At 34.1% G+C, this 23623-nt stretch overlaps 1 protein-coding gene across 1 annotated transcript in view; it reads left to right on the top strand.

The window, feature by feature from the left end:
• LOC149803163 (uncharacterized) overlaps positions 1 to 23623 on the top strand; it is a 74717-nt gene that overhangs the window by 15118 nt on the left and 35976 nt on the right. The window contains exons 5-11 of the mRNA XM_089952784.1: positions 897 to 1005; positions 5144 to 5227; positions 7004 to 7114; positions 10524 to 10609; positions 13876 to 13994; positions 18980 to 19118; positions 22155 to 22255. Coding sequence (XP_089808910.1) covers positions 897 to 1005; positions 5144 to 5227; positions 7004 to 7114; positions 10524 to 10609; positions 13876 to 13994; positions 18980 to 19118; positions 22155 to 22255 — 749 coding nt within the window. The remainder of the gene's footprint in view (positions 1 to 896; positions 1006 to 5143; positions 5228 to 7003; positions 7115 to 10523; positions 10610 to 13875; positions 13995 to 18979; positions 19119 to 22154; positions 22256 to 23623) is intronic.

Here is a 23623-nt window from a genome sequence, read left to right as displayed (position 1 = left end):
GAATTGCAGCCAAACATAAATGGTAAACTGCTGACAACATGCAGGATCCAGTACAAAATATGCCACAGTACAACATATGCCACATCAATCTGTTATACAGTAGATCTTGTTAGCCAGTTTATTTGAGATAAAATAAAAAGAAAATTTGCAAGTAAATATATTACATTTAGTTTTTCAGCCATGTGATGAAATATGTCTTATTGACTCGTTTCAAGCAGATATCCTTTATATGATAAAATAAGTGTGAAAGAATAGTTCATGATAAAATTGTATTATGTCCTTTATATTGTGTGTGTGTGTGTGACTGGCAAGACAGAGGACATAACAGCAACAGTACTGTTTTCATTATAAACAGTTTTTTTAGGTCCTGGCAGATCTGATCATCTTCTTTTGTCAAATATGGGCATATTAGTTGTTTTGGTCAACAGGAGACTTTAGCGGGAAACATTATGTAATTATTATTTGATCCAGTTATACTCCAATCCCAAACATTTGTTTTCACAGAAATGAGGAAGGATCACATGTGAATAATGGTATTGTAAATTGTACTTGTAACTTTGTTAGATATACATCTGTTCATGCAGTTTTGGCATTTGGCTACTGCTTTGAAAAGCTGTCTACCCTTTTTCCAGGTTATTCCACATTTTGTTCAAATCGTGATATATATAGATAGAACTAATTCGCTCAGGTGCTATTAAGTTGCAAAGTTTTGACATGGTTAAGATTGTAACAATTGTAGGCAAACTATTACATTTTAAAACAATGTTTGTTGTGTTCATTTGAGGGATAGCCATCAGTGTGCTGTTTGTGTTTTAGCAAAATGAGAAGATGCTAAATTATGTTGTATTTCATTGTATTTCATTGTATGATCTTTTTCACTTCCATGAATATTGCAGTCAGTAGAGTTAATCTCGCCAGTCCAGTATGGGAGCACAGTACAGGAGGATCTTCTAAAAGTTCCCCTCAGTATTTCACAGATGAAGAAGAAAGGCCTATTTGATCAATGTAAGTCATGGCCCCCAAATTGAAACAAATTTTTTTTGGGGGGGGGGGGCATGATTCAGTAAGGCTGAATTCAGGAGGTAGCAGAATTGTATCCCAAACATTCATATGATCATTATTGGAAAAAATTTCTTTCCACAGCACCAAGTTTTGCATGCAGCTTTATTGTTCATCTCTTCCTGGCAAAAGCTTGCTTAGTGATCACTATCTGTCAGTATCCTAGATTAAAACAATTATTTAAAGTTTTAAATCAAGCTTAATGTTAAAAATAAAAAGTCAACTCAATAAAAAAGATGGGGTCTCATGTATTAAGGTATTGAATGAAATTTCTGACATTCTCCATTATCATTAGCTGTCCTGGCCACAAAGCCAAATGATTTTACATTATGGTCTTGTGTGACCTCCTCCAATTGCTTGTAACCACTATGTAGGTAATATTTCTGGTCTGATTTGATAAAATTTTGAGAATAAGTATATACCATCTTGGAAAAGTTCAGTAATAAATGATTTTGACCAGACTTATGACATATCAGCTTGTATCATCAAGATCTCAGAAAAGCATGACAGTGAGCAAGTCATGTGCATATTGGTGATCATTTTTGCTTTATGGAAGCTATATTTTGATATGATTTTGATAAACTTGGAAGATGAGCTGATATCCATCAATCTGCCTGTCTGGTATCACTCTGAAACCCATATCTGTGATCTGATTTTAATAATTCTTGGAATGTAGCTCTACATAATCAAGCTCTTTCATGAGTTTAATAACAAGTTAGATTCATAGGCATTATGGAGGTGAACTTGCATCTGATTGGCTGGATATTTTAGAGACTATTTCTGATCCATTATTCATTCAGCTTTATAAATACATGTCGACTTAAAATCATCCAAGATCTAGGATTAATGCCATTATGAATAAGATCCAAACATATTAATGAGATGATCTGAAGTGAAAGTCATTCATGTCATATAGGTGTTCAGTGTCGATTATTTTAGAATCTGATTCATCATACCTTTAAATAGCAATTATTCACTTTATTTGGATTCTCATTCATCCACATTCCTTTGGAAGGTCATTATTTACATGCCTTGATAAGTAAATACATAAACAAACAATGCTGAAGTATGTAGACATTTTTGGATTAGATCAACCTAGAGGTGTGATCTTGCACAATCAGGATTGAATGTTGCACTCTGTGGTGCCACAGTGAAAGCAACAAATGTTGATAATACTTATTTGTACTACCCTGTTTTTAATGATTGGACTCAACATTTTCTTTTCTTGTCCCAGTTTAGTACCCAGCCACCAAAAGTCCATAGCCTTAAAAAAAAAATTGTCAGGAAGTTTCTTGATGACAGTTAAGTGCAGAATATTCAATAATCAGGATTAAGTAGACTTTGGTTAAACAAAAGCATTATTAGATTTTAAAACAACAATTTTTATTTAATTTAAGATGAGGGCTGTTCCCGTAAAACATATCCCTCTGGGGACAATACTTCAAAAAGCTTCAGTAGGAGGTTGTGTTTCAAACTATTTTGATTCTGACAGTGGAAGGTCGGTTAGGAAAATCACTTCTGTTGTGGGTTGTGTGAAGAAAATGAGAAATCACTGGTGGGGTTGTCAGAAAAAACAACTATATATTTAAAATTGCATCTAACCCCCTCCTTGCAGTCTAACTTGCGTGAATAAAACATATTGGGTCTGAAATGATGCCAAGTGCACAAAATTTCTGTGAATTGGTGTAATTTTAAAGCAAATTAAGTGAATATCACGCATATAAAATGTGTTTTGTGAAGTATGCAAATTTTATTTAACTTTTAACTTTCAAAGTGCATTTCGCGATGCAATTTGCACTGCAATTAGAGGTCTCGCAGCACTTTATGTGACATCCGGGCAAACATTAAAAAAAGCTGGATCCTTTTGTTTGACATGAATGGCTGTTAAACTAAATTTGATTGGTACATTGGGCCCTGAAACAGGAATAGAGATATTCAAGAGACAATAACTATGGGGCCATACCTATGAGAAGTGGAAAATTGCACATCCATAAAGAACAGTTTACTTGTTCAAGCTAGCTATGCATATGCCTTTTCAGACAATGAAAGGGAGTTCTCAGCACAGAATAATATTTTTACACAGAGGAGGAGGATCATATTAAATTTAGAAACAATCAACATCATCAGAGAATCCCCATACAATATAATTAAGTGTGTGTAGATCTCTAGTTGGATAAAATTTGTCCGGTTTGTGTCCCCATACAACATAATTAAGTGTGTGTAGATCTCTAGTTGGATAAAATTTGTCCTGTTTGTGTCCCCATACAACATAATTAAGTGTGTGTAGATCTCTAGTTGGATAAAATTTGTCCTGTTTGTGTCCCCATACAACATAATTAAGTGAGTGTAGATCTCTAGCTGGCAGAACCACTATGGCAATGAAAGAATGAGGACACTAACTTTCATATCATGCAAATGTATTACCGAATGAAGTACATGCTCTGTGTGCAATAATTAAATGACATTAAACATAAGGGACTGGCTGATCTGTGTAAACCAAAAGCAAGATGAATAAAATTTGTCATGTTTGTGTTTGGTCATTATTATGTCTATTTTGATCATGGTGATATTTTCTGCAGACCTTTTGGAAGTTAGTTCCAAGCCATCATTTGGTATATGTATTACAGATTGGATTACTATTATCTAATACAACATTTTGAGTGGCTAAGTGGTCTAAAGCGCTCTCCGTTATGGATCACTGCCATCTCACCTCTGTCTGCGTGGGTTCGAGTCTCGGATTCAGCTAATATGGGTATGTGAGAAAGCTTGCAAGTATCTTCTCGAGAGTCGATGGTTCTTTCCGGGGATTTCCCGGTTTCTTCCTCCACCATTAATACTGGCCACCATGTATAGCCTATCGTGTGCTGAAAAATGGCGTTATACCTTACAACAATAACAACAACAACATTTTGAAGCAGTGTCATTAACTAATGATGAAATTGATGAAAAGAGACTGTTGATGTCATTCTGATAAATGGATTTTTTACCATACTTTTTATCCTTTAGTTTTACTGGTTCATATACTTTTAATAAAATTGTAACTTCTATTTTCTTGATGTCTCAATATTTGTGATAATGTATTATTGTAAATGGGTACAAAAGTGCTTATGTTTGTTGTACAATCTAAAACTATTGATTAACAATGGACTGATGTAAAAAGTGGATCACCTTCACGTGTGCAGAAATTATTGCTAGTTTACAGAGTGTTAGATTTTTGTTGTTGTTGTTGTAGGGTTTAACGCCATTTTTCAGCACTAGATAGGCTATACATGGCGGCCAGTATAACTGGTGGAGGAAGAACCCTGGAAAACCCAGGGAAGAACCACCGACCCACGAGAAGCTAGTGGCAGGCTTTCCCAAGTAACAACGCTAGCTGAGCCTTGCCTTGGACTTGAACCCACACAGACAGGTGAGATGGCATTGATCCGGAACGGTGAGCGCTTTAGACCACTCGGCCACTCGGGGCCCCGTGTTGTTAGAAACAACAGAATAGTTGTATGAGATGTATTTCACAAAAATGTAGACAGCACTCATAATATTGTCACCACAAATTTCATTAAGGCATCTGTGTGAGACCTGATCGGACATTCGTTTATTGTGTAATTTTTACATATCAAGAATTCTCACAGTATCATTAACAAGCAATGTAATCTCCACCAAAGTTGAATTGTTTGAGAAGAATTTCATCTTTTAACCCAAAAATCACAGAAGCTATGAGTTATAGCATTAAAGTCTCACATTAAAAAAATTTGAAGTAGCCTTGATAATAATTTAGGATGCAACTGTACAAATTTCACCTTTGTTATATTCAAATTTTGAATGTAATGGAGGAACATAGCTCCAAAATAAACCATCTAGGATATTTATATGATTGGATTGACTGTTTCATTAACAGAGAGGTTACGTATGAAAATAGCAGTTTGACCAGTTGCAACTTCTCAGTCAGTACTTGTTTCGTAAAAGGCTGAAGTGATCCGAATGTCAGCAGTTGACACACATTCAGGGTATGATCAACATAATTGTCCTTAAAGTCATGAATGGGATAATCAAAGCTTTATTGCTACTGTTGTTTTTTCTTTTTCAGATCATGGGGGTCTCATTGTTGATAAAGCAGAATCACTCTCATACAGTGTAGAAGATTTGGGACCATATAGTAAAGGAAATGAAGGTATGTGCAATTCAAAATCTTAGACTATTGTTAATATTTTATGATGTATGTCAATATCTCAGTAGTCTTTTTAGTTAATTCCTGCCTCTTTGTAATATTTTGATGTTAACTGTTTAGGTCACATGTAAAATCTTATTTATTTAACGTTGTATTCACCATTGCTGTTTATATACTACAAACCCAATGTATCCTTGTAACATGATTTGTACTACTACCTTCCAAATCCAGCCCTTCCAGCTAAAAATCTTTATGTGAATTAAATGTGTCTTGCCACATGTGACAGAGTGATCTCTCATAGATATATTGATCGGTGCCACACGTACCTTTGTTACTACTTCCGCTCCTGCTGAGTAGCAAGTTCTTATGTATGAGACCTCAAACCATATTTAGGAGTTTTGGAAGATATTCAACGTTTTTCTTGTTCCTTTCTTTAAAGTCATTCTGTCTATTGTACCTTGTTTAAAATAAAGTTATTATTCTACAATATGATACTGGTTGAGTTAGAATTTTGCCTTCCAGTTGCTTCATATTGGTAGACTCATGCATGTCATATGGATACATTTCTTGTTTTTGGCACCTCCCTTTTTATGCATAAGAAAGGTTGAAGGCATTGTATTAGCATGTCTGTCTGTCCATCTGTTACACTTTAAGTTTGCTGTATAAATTTAAGCCATTTGTGATTAAAATGTTAAAACTTTGTATCCATAGAAGAATTGTTGTGTGCTAACATGAAGGGTGTGTTCTTCACAGTCAAATTCACACCATAGTATTTTAAGTTTTCCATCGGTTTCTTTGTCTTCATAATCATTAGAGCTGTTTGAGATTAAGGTCAGCAACACAGTACATATAGATCTGCATACACCACATTAGAGTTCTTATTTTCAAGGTCAATGTCATGTTATTATATGTTGAATTTTTCAATTGCAATTCCCTTTCCACTCTTTTTAGGGCCATTTGAAATAGATGAAACATTGTACATTGATATATCTTCACAGAAAACCTATATTGTACCATATTTGAGGTTCTACCTTCAAAGACAAGGTCTCAAGTCAATATTTTTCTTGTATCCTTCTGGTTTTTAGCTTAACATATGTTAAGGATGAATGGATGAAGCTTTGTATACTTATATAGCATCATTAGGAAATTATTATTCTCATTGTCATTAGGGTCCTTTCCTCAATGTCACCGGTCAGCATGATAAGGTTTCTTTTGTTTCAGCTTTATATCACAAAAGCTTCTTTTGGGTACACAGAAAACCATGGTTCACTTTTGCTTCTCAGTTTTATAGCATCTCACGTATCAATGGCAAAAGTCACTGCTCAGTTCTTTTTACCCCATTTCTGATAGGTCAATGAAGCCAGAATACTTCAGTACTTGCTAGATCTGTCTTGAAGACCATATTCACATTTTGCTCTTATGGACTTGAATTGTTTTTCAGTTTCAGGCAAAGGACAAAATTTCACAGATATCAATTTTTTGTTCATTTAAGTGCTTGAGAAGTTGACAGAATTTTAAAATATATTCAAATATATGTATTCATCCATGGCTTTTATTTAGTGATGCAAAAAGACTTATGGACATGACATGATTTTGCATTTACATTTTTTCTCAAACCTGAGAATTTGGCAAGGATAGCGAGAGCTTCAGGCTTGCAGAAGGGTATGATAGCATGAGAACATGCAGGTCTAACCTTTTTTCTGTACACTTAAGTTTCATCATTTGATTTAAACTGGCATCATAAAATAACTTGTTGAGATTTGGTTATTTTTGTTAAAGGGTATTATGGTGATTTACCAGAGAGTGACGTGTTTCCAAGGACGAGTCTGCTCCTGAACACTGCCCAGATGATGTATGAAGGTTACCCTATGCCAATTGTGGACAGTCTAGGTAAGAATGAGATAGCAGTAAGTAAGACTATCTGCTTAGAGAATTTGCATATACAAGTTTGGAGGTGGGGTAAAGGGTATACCCCTTGGGGTTTGATATCAAGCAGATACATTTTGATCTCATCCTTTGAGAAAGTGTTGAAATCATAATTTACATGACATCTCCCATTATGAAATTGATATAAAAAACCCAAATAAAATGGGTCTAGATTTTATGGGTACAGAGAGGCATGGAGGTGTTATCAGTTAAAAGATGCACAAAACCAAACTCCAAAGCCTAACAAATAAATTTCATGTATTAGCTTATTGAAAACAACAATATATGCATTAATCATGCAGATTGTCACAAACCGTACCAGTCATGACCTGTGTATGTATGATATTCATTTAGTGTCCCCTATTTTCTCATTGCAATCCCAGTAACAGGTTTAAGGGCATATTATTCAACTAAAACTTGTTTGGGCAATTCCTCAAGTTATGTTCATAAACATTGGTATGTATGTTTTAGTATTTAAGGGCACCTCAGCAAACAAATTGCTACATGATACCAATTAAAAGTAAAGTTCTAAAAACTGAAAATGAAAATTTTATTTTATTTTAGGTGAAGACAAGGGACAAATATGGTATGAAAAAGACTAAAACTAAAATTAAGTGATATCAAAATTCAAATGAAGCATTACATAAACACTAGACTGCCATGTTGCCAGTATATCACATAATAATAATTTGAATGTAGATTTCACAAATTAAATACGACACTCTTTAAGGTAAACTCACAATCAGAAGTCTTTAGTTTAACAATGTTGTGTACTGTAAGCTGTTGTATTATGTTGGAATGTACTGAGATGCTGCCTCCACCCCAACAAAGCTATCAGTGTCAGTGTGTGCTAGAGCAGTGATGACGAGAAAATATTTTTTGTAATTATATAAAGCAATCATTGATTGAGCAATTTTTTTTATTTGAATCATTAGATGCAGGAGCCAGTCAACCCTCATTCAGCAGTATTTTGAAATGTAGACAGGGCAGAATACTAATCTAAATAAAATGCAAACAATATAAAAGTAGATTACAATTTTCATATCTTTTCTGAAATTGTGTAGCCCTGTGTGATCATGTGCTACAAAACTATACAGTCCTATACTATAAGGGTTTAAGATAAACTTACTGAATAAGAATTAAAAAAATGAAATTAGGAATTAAAGATATTTATTTGATCAAAATACCTCTGTCTGGACAAGCAGATTATGGCATTGATGGATTTAAAGCACTGATACAGCACTATGGAACAGATAAGAAATTTTTGCAAAGTTCATATTGGTGAAAAATCTTATTTTGGAGCAGAAGTATCCAAAAGATTAATACCTGCAAACTCAGGAAAATTATACATAACAGGTAAAGAACAATTTCCAAATATATTAATCTGGCTAACCTAGCTGTGTATGTGCTCCCACAGACTAACAGGAGGGTTCTTGGCATTGAACAATATTCATAAACAGATAAGGAACAGATTATGCTCAGAGACAATCAACATACTAATGCTTATACAACCAGGGGCATCATCTTTTAAAGAGTTTGATTTTCATTTGAGCTCTAACAGAGTGGAAAAGGAAGAAAGATGGGTGTTGAAGTTTTTGGTGAATATTTAACTATGGCCATTTTCTCCTCCACCTTCGTTTCTATTCCCCCATTATTTTGGTAACAAGGGGTAAGCTCTCTCATTTAGATTTAATCCTGGCAGCATCTCAGAATATTGTTTACTTGTTTTCTGCGTCCATAGCATTAATCACATTTGGGTAGGTGGAAAATTAATGCAAATCAATTGCCATGTTCAGCTTTATCTCCAAAACTACTAGAGTCATTTCAACCAAAATTTGTCCTGTACTAAAATAGAAAAATATGAAAAAGACCTTTTCCTAACAGCTGCTCATTAGAAATAGACCAAATATGACAGCATCCTGGCATGAAGGGCTTTCAGTTTGTTTATCAGATATGGTGAACTGCCATAAAATATCACCATTACTAAAATAGTGCAAAGAAATAAATATTTTCTTTGCAAAAGCCCACAAGCAATTTTGTCCTGGCATGTCCTTTTGAATTTGAAGCTGATAGGCCATAATATATGTTGACTATTACTTGAATAAAGAAAAAAACAATTAACTTTAAAAGACTTTGCAAAAGCCACTGAACAACTTTGTTTCTAAAACCACTGAACAACTATGTTTCAAAACCCACTTTTCAGAATTTGATGAAATGTTTTTGAAAGCATTCTGGCCTGAGGGGCTTTAAAATTGGTACAAATGATGGTGATCTGCCATCAAATGTAGCCGCAGTTACAAAAAAATGGAAGAAATGTCTACAACTCCTTTATGAAAAATGTTTATAAAATTTTACCAATTTTGACAGTGCTTCCTAGCTTGAAGACCTTTCACATTTATAAAGATGATAACAGTTCATCAGATGTGGGTGTCATTGCTAAAAATAAAAAATATTTAAATGGCTTTATGAAAAATCTGCTTAACAGAATTTATCCAATATCAACAGAAAGCATCCTGGCACGGAGGACTTTAGTTGTTGCACAAAATATGCTGATGTTCCTTCAGATATGGATGAAGATACAAAAATTAGAGAAACCTTCTAACAGATATTACCCTGGTATGTGATCCCAGGCCCACTCACATGAGGCTCTTGTTTTACAAACCCATTATTAGGTGGTAATTGACTGTTCATAATAATTGTTTTACAAACCTCTTGTTAGCAGGCAATTTACTGTTTATAATTGGTCTAAAAATAAAAGTATCTTGATTGCTTCAGTGCCTAGTAGTTAGAGTGTGCATCCCGGATATAGGAGGTCATGGGTTTGAACCCCGGCTGAGTCATACCAAAGACTTACAAAAATGGTACTTACAGCTGCCTTGCTAGGCGCTCAGCATTAAGAGGTTAGTGTTAGGACTGGTCGGCCTGGTGTCAGAATAATGTGACTGGGTGGGACATCTTGCTACATGTCTGTGGCATGATGCCCCAGTGCTAGACATCACTATAAACTGCCACACTGCAGACATCATAGTGATATGACTGAAAAATTGTTAAAACTATGGTAAAAATCTTAATCACACACACACACATGCAAGTATCTTCTGTTCATTTGATCATTTCTTTATTATTTTTCAGTTATTTACATTAATTTCATTTTCAGAAATCTCAATGTTGGTTGAATTTTTTCTAAACTGAAGATTTTTGTATATTTTTTAAAACTAGATTATTATTCATATTTTTGTTCCTCTTTTTAAGCTGTCAGAATTTTGTACCAGAAAATTATATCTTTCATATGCTGTCTTTATTTTGTCCATCGATTTTCCAGGCAGTTGCAGATTTGTAAGAAGTATATTTCATATACTGTATTTTTCTTCAGGGAAATATGACAGCTTTGTCTTCTCCTCCGATTACTATGAACCTGTTGGAATCAGGAGTCCATTGCTGGCTGTTGATTGTGAAATGGTAACTTAGTTTTGACACAAGTATCAACCATTCATTTGTATCGTCATGTCCTTTTTATCTTTGATTATCAAGTATCCTCTGAATCCATTGCCAGAGGCAGATCTAAAAATATTATTTGGGTGTAAACAAATAGGTGATTGGTCTTTGAAATGGAATCACAGTGAGTACCAAGGGATGAAACCCCCAAAAGCTCTTCTGTTTTAATCATTTCCAGGGCATAATTTTAACCATCTGACTATAAAGAAAACTTTAGGAAATGTTCTGAATATTTTGTGCTGATTTTCAGAGCGGGAGCCCCCCCCCCCATTTAACTCTAATAGCAACCACAGACAAGAAAGTTTCACGAAAAGTAAGATTAACTTTATTTTGAACATTCGTTACTTAGTTATCTCCCACTTAGAGGGTGCATAAGAAATTCAAATAATTTCTAATTCTGTCTCTAAATTATGTTCATAATTTTGCCATACAATTTTATAACTTCATTGCTTAATTTGAATTTTATGTTAGCACATAATGATATTTACATAATGATATTTACACAGGTTTTGAGTCATACAAAACACAAGATATACATACTTTAGGAATTGGTGTTAAATTAGTAAGGATGTCAAAATAAAGCCCAAGAAAAAATACAGACCAAATATTTTATATAATTTTATGATTTAAATTTATCACAGGGTCTGTAGCAGACCTTGAAAAGCCTTGAAAAATGAATTTGTCCCTCAAGGCCTTGAAAACACCTTGAAAATTCAAAATATTGTCTGCGTACCTTGAAAAGCCTTGATTTTATTGAACTCGAAAGGAATTAATAGTTTTCATTTAAAAAGATTTAAATAAAAAGAAAAACGAAAAAGATAATTTAAAAAACCCAAACAAAACAATCTCTTGCTAAGTTTGTGCTGGAATGGATATTTTCACATCTGACCACTGCGCAGTCATACATTTTGAACTTTCAGTTGTACAAAGCCCAGATGTAGCCGCAGTTTAAATTCAAATAATTTGTACACTTTGAAATGTCTGGCTGCCAATTCCAACTTTTGTGGCTAGACGAAGAAAAATATAAAGTTTGGATTATTAGATCTTTGCAAAATGCAAATTATGCCAGAGTGATATTGATTTGTGTGCAGTGGGAGAGAGTGCTTTTCGGTCACATGCAGCTGGGGAAAAAACACCCATTACACATATTACAGCAAAACATGAAAGGGGTATCTGTGAACAAAGAGATTCAAATTTTAAAATAGAAACTGTGTAAAGTCTTTGAAATTAGTTCCATCAGGTTCTGTTTTTGGATTGAGTGGGAATAAGATTGAAAATAATTGAAATGAACATGATAAATCTAAAAATATAGAATACAGCTAAGGTGAGAGAAATCATATTATAATATGAAATAGTTTAATATATCCATACACTGTTTTTATATAAGTGATAACGTAAATAAAGCAAATGTCTTTGTTACTTTTTGTTTGTTTTATGGGAATGGGTGAAAAAGAATAGCAAGTACGGAAAAAAACATTGAGACAATGACAGCTGCTGCTGATTGTGCATTGAAAGCAGAGACTAATAGGAAAATTTTCTTTATCACAACATCAAATAGTTTGAGGAAAAGTGTTAAGGACAAAATCACTGAACTTGGAGCTCTTGAAAAACAGATTGATGACAAGCTACAAGGACTGAAAAATTCACTCTAAAATATTTTGGACTTTTAAATAATGTAGCGATGACAGAGTAAAATGAACATTGTTCAGTGACTGTACATTATTCTAATGTCCAGATATAGGATGTTTAGTAATGGGAATGATATCAATGATCATACTCTCAATTGACTTCATGTAGTTTTTTTGTAATAAATTTGCAAGAAATCTTCCTCGTAAGAAGTAATAGTATTAAGTTATGTTTACACACAGTTTCATTGATGTATTCTTTAAAATTAATGTAACAATGCACCTTGAAAAACATGATTTCAAACCTTGAAAAACCTTGACAAAACCTTGAAAAACCTTGAATATTTTGAAAGAAATATGCTACTAACCCTGTTATCATAAAAATCAACATGCAGTTTTTTTTGTTCTTTAAGAATCATACATAGCTGCCATTTGTCTCATTTTCTCCTTATTTGTCCCATATTTTTAACTTGAATATGGGTGTATGTTTTTCTTGTTAAAAATTTGTTTTCTAATTTTAAAATAATGTAATGAATAATTTCCTTTGCAATTTTCTGTTTAGAACGGAAGTTCCATTCTGATAGAAAAGTATCGCATGTATATAGGAATAGTTAAAAAAATATGATTGGTTCATGGAGGCACCCTTGACATGAAACAGCATGAAAAAGCTAATAAACATCAGCTTACTGCTTCATCATCAACAACTCAACCTGAACTTATGACTTATATAAATACCAGAGAGAACCTTGATGTAATTCAAAGTTCGGTTTTCTAAATTTCTTTTAGAAATGAACCTTTCTCTTTCAGTTACTAGTGTTGCTGGCAATTTATTTCGCATACGTTTTCCAGATAGGAAAACTGCAAAGGATTACTCATGTGCTAGAACCAAAACAGTTCAGTAAGAAAATCACACAGAATTAAGATCATATATGCAAGATGGTACATTGGAATCGATAAGTGTTGGAGAAAAACAAGGTCCAAAAAAGGCTTCTATAAACAGTCTGTGCCTGATGTTAGTGTGTTGCACTTTTGCACCTTCTGAATGGGCACCCGAATGGAACATTGTCCTTCTGTACTGTTCTTCTTTACTGATGGTTGTAGATGATGTCAATAATTACATATGCATTACATTTTAAAAATTAGTGTTTGTTTCTGAAAATCAGTACTTTTGTTATAAGCAGTCCATAGATTTTTACTCAGGGTTGGCAGCTATGATAATATTTTGATCTTAATTTACTTAACTTTCAGCTAATATTCAGCATTTAGATGCATATTACCAGTCAGGTTATGTTTGTGTGGCATTGTCTCTAAACAGTTCCTTGAAGAAAAAAATTGATTTCTTCTGTGAGTTTGGTTTTAAAGTTGTACCTAGAACTTTTGCAACTTGTGGAGAGAAAATGAATTAATTTTAAAATATTGCTGAAGTCTCGAGATGAATTCATTGTGGCAATTTCAAAAGGTACCACATGACCTCTAGAAAATTAAGATCATATGATACCTGAACTAAATACTACTACATTTTGAAACTATGCAATAATTTTAGTTGTTGCAGTAGTTAACTTCTCACAGCAGTCTGAAGTATTAACTCTTCATCTGCATTTTCAGTGCTTGACAGTAGTTGGGAAACATGAAGTAACTCGAGTATCCATAGCAAATGAAGAGTTAGAGACTGTGTATGATACACTGGTTAAACCCTATAACCCCATCAAAGATTACCTCACAAGGTAAGTTTTAGACATTCTCATATTTATCACATCATTATTTCCCTGTAGTCATGCATAACAGCATTATTTCGCTTTCACCATGCATCACAGCATCATTATCTTCCATTATCATTGATCAGAACATTATTGTGCCCCTTTAGCCATTATTATTTCCTTTTCACTGTGCATCACAACGTCATTATTTCACTTTAGGGGGCGCTCACCAGTTATTATGTACGTTTGAGAGAGTGACATGTAAGATGAAGTTGTTTGCATTTAAAACATGCACAATGGAGAGAATGTTGGCATACATCTATGCTACATTAATGTAATGTGGATGATATTTCTTTGGATATTGTGTTTTTGGAAATTGTACATGATCTAAGCACACTGCTAACTAAAATGACTGCTCCCTTGTGCTAAAAAATCAGCCTGAATTAGTCTAAAGTACACTATCCATAAAATTTATTAAAATGAATTTTGCCGGACTAGACAATACCAGCTTCTGAAAGTGCAATGAATGAATTACCAAATATGTAAAATGTAAAAAAAGTTATCGGCTCTTTTTTATACAGTTTACCTCTCAAGTTCAGAAAGTGAAAATGACCAAGTAGAGCTAGCACTTTTTTGAAAGGTGCACATCTGGAGTAAGGCCAAGCTGTATACACTATAACCCATATTACACCCATCAATCATACATGAAAATAAAGGGAATTAAAGGTTCTTTTAATTATACCTAAGATATACAAGGTTATTTTTAAATAGCCAGTATAACCAGTGAGGAAAGTGAGGGAAATTCTTTTTGTTTAAAATTCTACCCCTATACAAAATACAAAACTGTAGAGCGCCACCTTAGCCATTGATCAAGTTATTATTTCCTTAGTCATGCATAACAAGATCATTATTTCCCTTTAACCATTGATCACATTATTATTTCCCTTTCACCATGCATCACAGCATCATTATTTCCCTTTAGTCATGCATCACAACAACATCATTTCCCTTTAGTCATGCATCACAAGATTATTTCCTTTTAGTCACACATTGCAACATTATTTCCCTTTAGTCATGCATCACAACATTATTTCCCTAAAATCATGCATCACAACAACATCATATCCCTTAAGTCATGCATCACAATAGCATTATTTCACTTTAGTCATGCATCACATTATTTCCCTTTAGTCATGCATCACAACAATATTATTTCCCTTTAGTCATGCATCACAACATCATTTCTCTTTAGTCATGCATCAGAACAGCATTATATCCCTTAAGTCATGCATCACAATAGCATCATTTCTCTTTAGTCATGCATCACAACAACATTATTTTCCTTTAGTCATGCATCACAATAGCATCATTTCCCTTTAGTCATGCATCACAACATTATTTCCCTTTAGTCATGCATCACAACAATTTTATTTCCCTTTAGTCATGCAGAACATGATCTTAATAGAACATGGACTACCCCTAGCAGTAGAAGACTACATGGGTCCTTTGTTCAGACTGATGTTTCCTGATTCCGAAATTGTAGAAAATATGCATGTGCAAGAACAAAATCATCTAATATTGTTAGGTGTTTAACAGAAGATACTTAACTTAAATTGCAGAAGCCATGTAAATTGGGCCATTTAGTATTGCAACAGACCGGAGTAGTGATTATGATGACAAAAAGCTGTACCCAGTCTGTGTAAGAGACTTTGACAACAAAAAGGGCAAAGTCGGAGTGCTCTTCTTTCATTACCAGAATTAACAGAAGATTCCACTGGAGAAAACATTTTTTATTGGCTTGATAATGCTTTGAATAAATATAAGTTGGCAGAACTGTATGGGGTTTTCAACTGATACTGCATCAGTGATGACTGGAATTTATAATTGTTGTTGTTGTTGTTGTTGTAGGGTTTAACGCCATTTTTCAGCACACGATAGGCTATACATGGCGGCCAGTATTAATGGTGGAGGAAGAATCCAGGAAAGCCCCAGAAAGAACCACCGACCCTCGAGAAGCTACTGGCAAGCTTTCTCACATACCCACATTGGCCGAATCCGAGACTCGAATCAACGCAGACAGAGGTGAGATGGCAGTGATCCGTTACGGAGAGCACTTTAGACCACTCGGCCACTCGGGGCCTCAGAATTCATAAAGGAATTGCATTCTATATTTTGAAAAATGTCTCCATCATTGTAAGTATCAGGTTGTCTTGTTATATGATGCACGATGCTGCAGGAAAAGCTGTTTATAAATTAGAAGGAGAACTCCTGAACTATCAAGTTGGCACACTACCAGACAATGTACTTCATGCAGAGTTGGGGTTTTTTCATCTTATTTCCCAGCTAAAAGACCCAATAACTGGAAGATATAAATTTCCTCTTCTTTGTCAGGTTATGAATGGAATATTGGTTCTTTACCATTCTAATGCTGACTGTGAGAGATTGTTCAGTATTGTTAACAAAAATAAAACTGAAATCAGATCCAGGCTCTGTAACCCAGGTGTGCAAAACATTCATAGTCTTTGCTGGTACAAGTGTTTTGAAATGCAAAATGAGAGTCTGTTGCTTTTTGAAGCTTAAGTGTTTTATACAGAAACTTGAAGCAGTAATTGATGTTAAAAGTCCAAAGGGATAAATAAATAATTTTGTACATATGCTCATTAAATTTTTATCATGTTATATGTGAATTACTCTTTTTCTGCTTGGATTACTCTTATTGTCCACTTGGAATACACTTTTTCCTTGCTAGGGCTTTCCATATATTTCCCTTTAGTCATGCATCACAATAATAATATTTTCATTTTAGCCAGGGAACACAACATCATTTTGTTGTAACAGTATTTATCGATGGATCATTCAATAATTGATGCAAAGAAATTATTGAGGAGAATGGAAACAAGCATGGAGATCTTAAAGAAATCTCTTTTGCTTGAAAAGAAATTAGACTACGTGAAAGATATATTACATATCCAGTGAATGTTCTCTAAATTGGCCTCTCTGTCATGCATCCTGTCTGCTAATAGGCCCCTCTGTAATGCATTCTGTTTGCAAATGGGCCTCTTTGTAACACATTGTGTCCGGCAAACTGGCTCCTCTGGAATCCATTCTGTTCTGCAAATTGGTCCTGGTGTAACCCATTCTCTCCTACAGACTGGCCTGTCTGTAATCTATTTTCTCCTGCAAACGGGCCCCTGTGTAACCCATTCTGTCCTACATAATAACCCCTCTGTAACCTTTTCCCTCTAAACTGGCCAGAGGTATTTTGTTTTCCCCAATAAGGCCATTCTAACACTACTTAAACCTTCACATAACACTAGCAAAGTAACCTTAGTATTTGGTCTGGACAGTATCTGGTTTAGAGAAGTTTTTCTGTGCAGTTTTCTGCATTAACCAATGCCTACACAAAGGCATCTATGTTTCTTTCCCAGATGGGTATACTTTTTTTAAGTTCTGAAACAGGCATGACTTCACACTTGATACAGATGCAAATTGGGGAATAAAATTGATTTTTCAGCTGCCAATTTGAGTGAGCAACTTCTGAAAGTAAAATTACCACTCTAATTTACACTCACTTCCCTTCTCCTATTTTTAGATAATACCATAATGGTACTGACATGCAACATCTTAGACGGATCATACCGTTGTTGATATTCATCACCCAAGTTTGACCAACCAGTTTTTATGGTAGAGGTGATGGCATTTTTAATCTTAGAGATATTAATTTTCTTACATGAAGACATCATACTATCTTATGTAAAGCCTATTGGGTTCTTAGGCTTTATATATCAGAGAGATTGCACTGTAATTGCCAGAGGGTTATTCACATATATGCCTGTGATAAGCCTTTAATATTAAATCTAATTTATAATATTAAAAGTATTCTAATAATATTAAATATTACTAATTTATAATAATGTCTGGCCTTAATTAACAGTAATGTTTCATTTTACTAATTTATAAAAATGACTGGTCTTATATTAAAGTAATGTTTCATTTTACTAATTTATAAAAATGACTGGCCTTATATTAACAGTAATGTTTCATTTTACTAATTTATAATGAAGACTGGACATGTTAACAGTACTCTAATATTAAATCTGAGTCATTTGTAATAAAGGACTGCTCCAGTGGTTAGCACGTTCATCTCAGATGCAGAAGATAATGTTTTCGAACCAGAGCCAAAGACTTATAAAAATTGTACTAGCAGCTGCCTGTCTTAGTGCTTAGCATTAAGAGGTTAGTGTTAAGACTAGTCAGCCTGGTGTCTGGATAATGTGACTATGTGGGACATGATGCTACATGCTTATGGCATTATGCTACATGTCTGTGGCATGATAGACATCACTATAAACTGTCACACCGCAGACATCATAGTGATATGACTCAGATTGTTTAAGCTATGTTAAAAATTCCCAAAACACACACATTTGTAATAAAGACTGGCTGTATATTATTAAATTGGACTAATATATAATAACAAGTGGATGTATATTAACAGTACTTTAATATAAATCTGACCAACATAAGAAATACCATCTGTGTATTAACAGTAATAATAATTCTGAGTAATTTATAACAAAGACTGGCCATATATTAACAGTACTCCAACATTAATTAGCACTGGAGAAAATTATGCAGTTCTCTTTGTAGATTAGTTGAATACATTTTTTTTCTTCTAAATTTAAACTCTGAATATTTGAGTACAACTCAAGCTGAGCTTGCCAGCTTTGAGTTTCTTTGTTTGGAGAGAATGCTTGGATTATTCCCAGTAAAAGTATTCTGCTGTTGCTATATTTTGCTTTATTTAACATGCAGCCAGATATTACAGTTTTTAAAAAAAACTTGAGAAATTAGTTTAAAGAGTAGCACATAAAATTTACAGAATTGCAGTTGTGTTGGATTCAAGATGGGCACTAAGTCATGCAAAACTCAAATTACACAGTTTTTCCTCAGCCATCTCATACAGGTACGCCTAGATAGTGATACAGCATCTTCCTTTGAATCTTTTACAGGTACAGTGGTATAACAAAGGATTTACTGGAACCAGTGACCACCAGATTAGAAGATGTACAGAGGGACCTGAAAAGGATTCTGACCCCAGACACTATTCTATGTGGTCAGTCCCTAAATGGGGATTTAGTAGCCCTTAAGGTTGGTAACCAGGCCTATTCTAAAGGTGGCAACTATGTTTTGCTGCTACTGTTCAGCACCCAGCCATTTCTAGAAAGGAGTCGACATTTAATGATCTTGGCACTATAATGAAATCTTTAGATGGAGCAGATTGTCACTATAGTGTAATCTTTAGATGGAGCGAATTGGCACTCTAGTGGAATCTTTAAATGGAGCAAATTGGCACTATATTGTAATCTTTAGATGGAGCAAATTGTCACTATAGTGTAATCTTTAGATGGAGCAAATTGTCACTATATTGTAATCTTTAGATGGAGCGAATTGGCACTCTAATGGAATCTTTAAATGGAGCAAATTGGCACTATAGTGGAATCTTTAGATGGAGTGAATTGTCACTATAAGGGAATCTTTAGATGGAGCGAATTGTCACTATAGTGGAATCTTTAGATGGAGCAAATTGTCACTTTAGTGGAATCTTTAGATGGAGCAAATTGGCACTATAGTGGAATCTTTAGATGGAGTGAATTGTGACTATAGGGGAATCTTTAGATGGAGTGAATTGTCAATATAGGTGAATCTTTAGATGGAGTGAATTGGCACTATAGGAGAATCTTTAGATGGAGTGAATTGTCAGTATAGGGGAATCTTTAGATGGAGCAAACATTTTTGTTTTGTATAAAAAGGCATCTTTCATAAGATTTAAAGTAGAGTTGAGTTGTATGCATTGGACTTTTTTTCTATATGTAATGGACAGTTATGTAAGCATTACTTATTTTCTTCTTTATCAGTCAGTGTCCATTGTTTGAGTTGTTCTTAATAGCAGGTTTAATTGAGCTATCTAGGGCTTTTTATAGTTTATTTCTTTATTCAGACATTGTTTGGAAGAGGCACTTTCTGTCAATAATACATGTTCATAGCCAGTTAGTTTGACTTTGTTCACACTGCTTATGCAACATCATATTGATGGTATTTTGCATGTAGATCTGACAAATGGATTCTTTAACAATCTTAAACTTTCTTCCACAGATTGAGTGTTTAAAATATCTTTTGCATTACTTGGTTGGCAACTAATATTTGTGCAACATTTTCATTGCTTAAAAGTAAGGTTGTAATATCTAGAATTAGCTTAAAAAGAGTCTTCTTTTATTGCAAAGTTATGAATTTGCTCAAACTTTAGGAATTAAAAAAAAAGAAATAAGTACACCTCTCCCTTGATAACTCATGCACAGCGGGGTCAAAATGCACCATAAATGAGGGCATGAGTTACCAAGGGACCACCAATAAATAAGTGATCCATCCCTGCTGGACATGTCTGGTAACTCGTTTTATTATCATGTCGAGAATACTTGTTAATAAAGTGCCTGTTTTAATAAAGTTGTTTGTTATTCAGTATGAATTACATTCATTTTCATGATGCTCAACATCTGAAAGAAAGATCATTAACATTATTCCAACTGGTTTCAAACAACATTCATATGTGTATAGAACTTTTGTGTCTTATGTCATTGCTTTTGTTGTGTTTGATTAGTCTGGTTTCCTGCATCACTGATGGATAGGAAGTTTGAAGCAGGGAATCTACAAACAAGGACTAGACTAACTGTTGATATATCACAAAACCAGATTCCTTTTTCCCCAAATTGGCAGCATTTATTTCACGAAACAATTGTCTATGTTGAAACAGAATTTTTGTATTGCTCAGTCAGTAACATATTGATGCCATCATATATTAGTGATACTTCTCATCCTTAAGGATATCTCAAAGTGCCAGTTCAGGAAATCTCTGAAACTCGGTTCTCCACAATGATCCTATCTGAAACAAAGCTATTTTTTTGGACAAAGTATGCAAGTTGTTGAGGGAGTGGTCAAAATTAATAAAGAAATAAAAGGAAAAGAAACAAAATTATTGATTCATCATTTCAGAAAGTAAATTTTCATGTTTTCAAAATCTTCCCTCTCCCCACCTTCATTGTGAGAGGTATCGTATGCAAAGTTCAGTAAAATTGCATAATAAGTGCATGCTTATAAAGGAGCATATACAGAATACAAGTACAAACAGACCTTCTGGTATTTGTAGCAAAGAAACAGCATATTTGTGTCAAAGAAAAATTAAAGTCTAAGACATTAAATTCATGTTCCTTCTTCAAATACGTTACACAAAGATAGGAGTACTACTACTACCTTGCAAATTCAGTCCTCCCAGGCTAAAACTTTAATTTATGAAATCTAAAAGTTGTCTGCCCATACAGTTAACAGCTCTCAGCTACAGAATTCCCCAAAGACTTGTTCAAGGCAGACATCCTGCAGTGAGAAATAAACAATCTTAGCCAGAAAAGTAGATATAGAGATTCTTCACAATGTGAAATCACCAGTCTTTTTTATAAGACTGTTCCTGGCTAATGTTTTGACCAGTTATAGACTTAAGTGCTCACGGTTGTTTCATACATGCATCATGTTTCAGATTGGAAACATCAAGATTGGCTTTAAATCCTTCAGGATAGAGACTTCGCTTTAAGTATAAAGCTGCAAAGGTGTTTACAGGTTTGCCATATTTTTTCTGGAGGTACATACACAGTACTCTTTCATCATACCAGTACATTGGTAGTTCCTTTCAGCAAGGAATATTCATAAATTCCTGATTAATTTTGTTATTAAATTAATTTTTGGTCTCTAATATAATGACAGTATACCATTGTACATATCATGGTATGTTCAGAAGTACCCAGCTCTTATCTTGTCTCAGCTCACAAATCTTGCAGGAAGTTCACATGCTTCACCTTCAGAGAGACCGTTTTCCAGTTCAGAGCAATCCCTTTCAGACTCAGTGTTTACAAAGTAGTTCCTAATACGCTATACTGTATTTAGGCACATGTGTCATACACTGTGTGCAATATGAAGGTGTTCAGTATCGTAAAATACTGCATGATTCTGACAATGTAAAGTTAGCTGAGACAAAAATGAGCATATAATAATTATTTGTCTCTTGTGAACTGTACAGTTATATTGCAAGACTTGATTTGAAAGGAAAAAAGATAATATATTCATTTCATATTTTTACAGATTTTTCACCCCTATGTTATTGACACCAGTGTGATTTACAACCTGTCTGGACATAGGAAGATAAAAACAGGACTGAAGAAGCTGACAGCTCATTTCTTGGGGTAAGATGATGAAGAATTGGTTTCAGTCAATATTCAATACTGTAGCACTGGGAACAATTATCCTAATTACCAGACACACTGCCAGTGAAATGATATGACTATATGGAGTGCCATTTACATTTGTAAAGGTGTCAAAAGTTAGCTGTGATGTAAATATGAAACAACAACAGATAACCAGTTTATTCTTAAAAATATTGCCCCCCCCCCCCAACAATAACATTTGGAAAATAAGCTTACTACCTTCCAAATCCAGCATTCCCAAAAAGACAAAAAAAAAAAGAGATTATTTTCTGTTTTTATCACATAGACAAAGGATAGTAACTCTTGCACAGTACCTTCCCTTGCTGTCACCAGGTGTTGCTAGTTTTAATCTTTTGCTGCAGTACAGGCAACATCGTGCTATAAACCTTCTGAAAATCCAGCATGTATATTGTGGTTTTCAACCATCCATTCCAGAAGTTTGGGTTTTAAATGTCTAGTAAATAAACGGCAAATGTGGCATTTATATATATAAATTTTCATGTAACTTTGTCAGATTCTTGGCCTTCATTTATTCTGACCTTATGCTCCAAGATAGTATTGCTCAGGTGTGTTTTGACTCATGTTTCTATGTTTCTTGTTTTCACTGAGTGTTTTATTTGTTCACTTGTGAAATAAAAGCAAAAACTATGGAAACATAATTGTTGCAGTAAAATCCATATAATTGGCTAATCTGTGTTTCATTTGGTTCCAGCTTTTGTATTATATTTAGTGGAGTTAGTCAGTGAACTTGTCTAACTTTACCTCTGACACTTTTAACTGCACATATTTTTCATGGTAAGTGTCTGCATGATCAAACTGTTGATTATATAAATTTTTTCAAAAAACAGGCATCCAGCAAGCAATACATATTAAAGAAAAAAGGGAAGCTAAGCATCTTTAAAAGTGTTCATAATCAGTAGAGAAGAATAAAAAAGAATGTTCAGATTCTTGTGAATAAAAGTAGGAAGGGACACAGTTACATTTATTGGACATCATGTGTCAGTTTTAGTAGATCTCATAGCGAGAGATACGATTGCCAAAGACATGTAAAATAAAAGAAGTCCAGGAATTAGGTGAAGTTGACATAGCAAAAAGCCATTGAACTGCATAGGTTTGTAACTGAAGATTGAGCATATGTACTATAGGTGAACAAGGTCTTTGTTTACATTACAAACTTTTCAGTTGAATGTAATGTTTACTCTCATTGCAGCAGTTTTGAATACAAAACATTTAAATACATGTTTTCAATCTCTACAATAGCAGTACATATTTTATTACACCTTACTGAAAATTGGTCAGATGTGTGGGATATAATCAGCTGTCTTAATACTGAGATGGTTTGGCAGG

Source organism: Sinohyriopsis cumingii, chromosome 3, assembly GCF_028554795.1.
Source record: "Sinohyriopsis cumingii isolate HCF-2022 chromosome 3, ASM2855479v2, whole genome shotgun sequence".
Classification (NCBI taxonomy): Eukaryota; Metazoa; Mollusca; class Bivalvia; order Unionida; family Unionidae; genus Sinohyriopsis; species Sinohyriopsis cumingii.
The sequence above is the reverse complement of the archived record's forward strand: the minus strand, read 5'-3'. Positions and strand labels throughout refer to the sequence as shown.